The sequence below is a fragment of the Apis dorsata genome, unplaced genomic scaffold, assembly GCF_000469605.1.
Source record: "Apis dorsata unplaced genomic scaffold, Apis dorsata 1.3 scaffold_163, whole genome shotgun sequence".
In the NCBI taxonomy this organism is placed as follows: Eukaryota; Metazoa; Arthropoda; class Insecta; order Hymenoptera; family Apidae; genus Apis; species Apis dorsata.
In genome coordinates this window covers 485,659-491,125 of record NW_006263452.1, presented here as the reverse complement: position 1 = coordinate 491,125, position 5,467 = coordinate 485,659, and the positions used below count along the sequence as shown (strand labels likewise).

Below are 5,467 nucleotides of genomic sequence, written 5' to 3'. Positions count from 1 at the left end.
GAGAGAGAGAGAGAGAGAGAGAGAGAGAGAGAGAGAGAGAGAGAGAGAGAGAGAGAAACATACGAAACATCGAGATGGAAACGGAAAGAGAGGTGGGAGCGAAACACGGAGTAAACCAGGGGATCGACTTACCATAATTTTGGTAGCACCGGACCGTTCCCTTCAACCGACTGTTGAATATTCCCTCGCTTATTAGAAAGGGTTTCTGTAATCGACGCCAGACNCGAGCGGGTGTACCTCTACCCGTGGCATCGGCGTACCAGCCAGTCCAGAATGGGATTCCAATTAAAGTAATAACGAATCCGGCCTGCGCACTTTTTTCTTCGTCGTCGCAAATAATCGCGTCCTTCCGTCGCGCGACACCCCTCCTCCCCTCCATTTCTCTCTCTCGTACGTGTGTGTGTGCATCGCGATCGAGAAGGCCTCTTCCTCTCCTTCCTCCTCCCCTTTCCCCGTGAACGGAGCCTAAGTCGAATTTAAATCGGTCGAATTAACGAAACGACGACGAGGCGACGATAAATTTCTAAAAGAACCCTGCGCGTCGACGAGAGAAAAAAAAAAAAGAGAAAGAAATAATAGAAAGCGTGTGACGAAATTTCTCCTCCACCAGATTCCTCTCTCCCTTCGGTGTAACGGGATGAAAGGGATTGATTCGACTTCGTTCGAATTAACGTATAATAATCGAAAGATGAACAGTGGTTGGCTGGAGGGGCGCGATAAATTTAAATTTCTCCGGAATGGTGTGTATCCGCCTATATAGGGAGCGAGAGAGAGCGAAAGATAGAGAGAGACAGGGACAGGTTGTTAGCACGCTGCCGGCCATCAACATAATTAACCCCCCTAAGTGGAGACGCCTGTGTATCATTATTAGTACATGCGCGGCGGATGTTACAGGGTTCGAATGTGCTTACGAGAATTTAGGACCGCGTCAGGTGTCCTGATTTGGCTAATGCGAAATATCCAATTAACCGGTAATGGAGCCTTTATCGCATCCGGTGGCATCGGTCCCGCGGAATTTCAACCCCGCCGCGAGATCCACGCCGCGAATTCGACACAGGGAAAATATGTTTGCCATCGTTTCGTGATCCGCGTCCCGAGACGAGATTCGAAGATTTCGCGGTATTCTATTTCACATATAAAATCCAATATAGATTCAGTTTCAAATGTAATTTGCGATCTGTAATTTGGGAAAATTCGGGAAAATAATTTCGTTCCTCCTTCGTTATCCTTTCTATAAATTCGACGATATCATAGAATAGGACACATTTGAACGATAAAATAATGGAGCGCACAGTTCTACGACAGGAATTCGAAATTAATTCGAATTTGGCGAATATGTATTATATAGAGAAAGAAATATAATCGTATATCATACGCGATGATACACGATTGCCCATTACGCCGAGTATACAGTAACATAACACGTCGAGAAACGAGGAAACGCGCGCGCACACATACCACTCTCCATCATGTCCCTCTATTATCACCCCAATCACAAGTCCTCCGAACATTACCATCCGCCCCATCTACCTATCATCCCGATCCCATCGAACCTCCATTACCTTCCCATTTGTCACCACCGCCTTAATCAACCACCTCTCATCGTCGCACTCGTCGTGTCTCCCATCCATCCTCCCTCTTTCTCTTCGTCTTCTTCTTCTTCTTCTTCTTCTTCTTCTCTTTTTCTTTTTTTCCAGTTCGCAACGGCTACTCGTGCGTACCTGTTGCTCTGTCCGAGGGCCTGGACATCCGGCTGAACACGGCGGCAAGGGCGGTCCGCTACGGGGTGAACGGGGTGGAGGTGTGGGCCGCACCCTCGCGCAGCCCCCACACAAATCACACGGTGTACAAGGCGGACGCGGTGCTGGTCACCCTTCCCCTCGGAGTGCTCAAGGCGTCCGCGCCGCCGTCCGCGGTCGCCTTCAATCCTCCGCTTCCGGACTGGAAGTCTCAGGCTATTCAGAGGCTCGGTTTCGGCAATTTAAATAAGGTAANCCCCCCTCCCCACCTTCATCCGTCCGACCGCTGATTTATGCCCCCACGGCAGAGGACGACGATCGAAGTTGTCGGGCCCCGGGAATGAGATATATTGTGATCGGGCGGCGCTCTTTCGTCGCGAGCGGAACGGTGACGTGGCTCGTGTCGCTTCTTACGCCGGGACACGTTCCTTTTACGGGGCCTCCCGTGGTCGGTTTACGAGCCGGGCCCCCATCATCCCCCTCCCCCTCCTCCTTCTCCTTCTCCTTCTCCACGGGAAATTAAAGGCTCATCGCGAGGCGAAACGGATCCACCCGATAAAGCCCGGTCGAATAAATTCGCCACGATTTCGGTTCGCCGGTAATTTCGATGGAATCGATGTTTGGATGCCGTGGGAGAGAATGGGCCCGGGATCTTGCGGTTTAGGGCTTGTGGGGTGTTCGCGGGTCGTCCGTACGCGGGGAGGAGAGGGCGTCGTTTCGAGTTTCGGTTAAATTGGACGTGGGTTTAACCGGTTGGCTGCCGTATGACGGCAGCCCTCGCGCGTCACACCTCGTTCGATGCGCTGTGATGCGGGGTATAATACGCGTCCAAGCGGTTTATTCATTTCGTGGGACGGTTTATCTCGATTCGAGATAGACGCGAGAAGAAGATGGCCGCGTCGATCCGCGTGTATTTATAGCCAGATTTCTAGCAAAGGTTCCTTGAGAACCTTTTAATCCTTTTTGCTCTCTGGGATTGTTGCGGCAACTTGAACGGTGACAATATTTATTTATGTTTGATTTTTTTAGAATATCGGTTCATAAGTAGATTCCTAAGCCTTTTATGTATAATCTTACGAGTAATTATCTTATGGTAATCTTATGAGTCCACCTAACGCACCGAATGCGCGGGTCTGAGTCTGGAGTTGCTGGTTAGACCGAGCGAAACCTGGAGTGCAAAGGGTTAATAAGGTTGGCCCGATGCGAAGGGAAACACGTATATCGAAGATAGGATTTCTTTCAATTCGATTCATTGAAATTTGAAAAGTTTGTGAGTGAAAAATTTTTTGAGAAACTTGTCCAATCAGCCAACAACGTGTCAAAAACGGTTATCGTCGTGTGGGCGTAAATATAGCGAACGATGAGACGTCGAGGATCCGTTTCCTTTTTATCCGCGCGACACGAAGTCAATTGGGTTGAAATTCGGGGGGATCTCCGTCGGGAATACAGGCCCTGAATTTTGTAATTCTCTTAAACGATGGCGAGCACTCTGTAAAGAGAATGATTCATGGGGACGAGGGAACGGAGATAAACGTTTACGTGAGCAACCCTTAAACCGCAGGATTTGCCGGAACCAACGGGTATATAATATTTTCTCCAAACAAGCTTACGAGCATCCACTGTAATCTCCCCAACGTTTCGCGTTGTAGAACAGAAAATTATATCCTGTATAATTGAAAATCCCAAGTTTGAACCTTGTTTGAGATTTTCCCCAAATTAGAATTCTTAAAATCCACTTTTCGCGTCGTCCGAGATTCTAATATCTCGTAGAAACTTTCTCCATCATCCCCTCGCCCATCGTCCAATTGGAAACTCTCGTCCACCGAAAACTCGACCGGTTGGTTCGTTGGAATGATCGGTCGGCGCACCTCGGTCGAGAATAATCGGTGGACGAGGGCCGCTAGGGCAAGGAAGTAATTCCCGGGAATCCGTCACGTCAGGTGGTGCTGTGCTTCGAACGGATCTTCTGGGATCCGACCGCCAATTTGTTTGGCCACGTGGGGAGCACAACCGCGTCGCGTGGTGAGCTCTTCCTCTTCTGGAACCTTTACAAGGCGCCGGTGTTATTGGCCCTGGTCGCTGGAGAGGCTGCCTGCGTCATGGAGAATGTCAGCGACGACGTGATCGTTGGACGTTGCATAGCCGTCTTGAAGGTAAATTTTTATTAAATCGATCGTTTCTTTCTCTCTTTTCTTTTTTTTTTTTCTCCTAACAGATTTATGGAAAAAGCGGAATGAATGCGCGAAAATTCATTGATCTTAGATTAGATCGATCGATCGAAAGAATATGTTTAGAAAAGTGTCGATCTGATCTGTATATTTTGGGATTGCACGAATAATACATCGTGTTTTTTTCAAGGGTATTTTTGGAAACCAAGTGGTTCCACAGCCGCGCGAGAGTGTAGTGACGAGATGGCGAGCGGATCCATGGGCGAGAGGCTCGTACAGTTTCGTCGCGGTCGGCAGTTCCGGTAGCGATTACGATCTTTTGGCCGCCCCAGTCGCGCCCCCTGCCACCCCTGGCGCACCGCCGCCGCAACCCAGGGTTTTCTTCGCAGGTAAATATTTAGCCTCCGCGATATTTTTATCGGCTACCTCTTTCTCGCTCCTTTTCCTCGGAGAAGCGGACGAAAGTGGAGTCTGTCGGCTGATAAAGGGAGCGCAATTCCCGACGTGAATCGTATCTTTTTGAAGGCGGCCGGGCTTTTCTCACCAATCCCTTTCATCCTCAATAGTACCCTTTCGAAATTGGATTTCACGGTTTCGTGATAGATTTAAGACAAGTTGTTTAAGAATTCTATCGCAAACAAAAAATGATAGCACGTGCTATGATTTTCAATGTTTCTCGAGATTAAGATGCAATACATTCAAATTTTATATTTTATACATTTCTTATGTAAATTCAGATAAATTTTTTGCAATGGTGAATCCAAATTTGGTCGCAAAAATCACCTTATCGAGTTACGCTTAGAATGTTCATAGAAGCACCACATCGGGAAAGCTTACTCCAGAAACACAGAAAAATCATATATACGGTACATTTTCTAAAAAAGCATCTCCTTCTCGACTCTTTTACCAACCTCTCGACCTTCTTTTAACAAACTCCTTGTCAAAACAAAATTGCCTTTCCATTTATATCCTCGCTCATATCTCGGTCCCTTAAAATCGACCAAGGTCGCCATCTTCGAACAGCCGACCCGAGGAGAAGAAAGACGAGGGGATAGAGGAGGAGTGTGTTTCGCTCAAAACGGAGTAACCTCGTCCCTCATTTCTTTTTTCTCTCTTTTATTTATTTATTTATTATCTTCTTCCCCCGTTTCTTCTTTAACGCGGTCGCGGACCGATCTGTGCTTTCAGGAGAGCACACCATACGAAATTACCCGGCTACCGTGCACGGCGCATTTCTCAGCGGACTACGCGAGGGTGGACGGATCGCGGATCAACTCTGCGGAAGCCCTTACGCGCCACCGACGATGCCCGCTTCCGGCCCAGCGCCCACGGCCATTCCAACCGCGACCACCGGATCCACGACCACGCCTTAGCGTCCTGCCGCGGAATCCTTGGCCTTCGATCGATAAAAAATGAAACAAGAAAAAGAAAAAAAAAAAAAAAGCGTTACAATATCATCATACGATTCAATCGATCATCATCGTCATTCTATTATTATTATTCTCGCTTATGACGACGCGAAAGAAAGTACGAAAGGTAGCTGGAATTTTTCGTCTTCGA

General features: G+C 48.1%; 1 protein-coding gene across 1 annotated transcript in view; it reads left to right on the top strand.

Moving 5' to 3' along the window:
- LOC102677004 (lysine-specific histone demethylase 1A) overlaps positions 1-5,349 on the top strand; it is a 102,577-nt gene extending 97,228 nt beyond the window's left edge. Inside the window, exons 11-14 of the mRNA XM_006613845.2 lie at positions 1,698-1,990; positions 3,680-3,892; positions 4,098-4,296; positions 5,096-5,349. Coding sequence (XP_006613908.1) covers positions 1,698-1,990; positions 3,680-3,892; positions 4,098-4,296; positions 5,096-5,280 — 890 coding nt within the window. The 3' untranslated portion in view covers positions 5,281-5,349. The remainder of the gene's footprint in view (positions 1-1,697; positions 1,991-3,679; positions 3,893-4,097; positions 4,297-5,095) is intronic.
- The last annotated feature ends 118 nt before the right edge of the window (positions 5,350-5,467 follow it).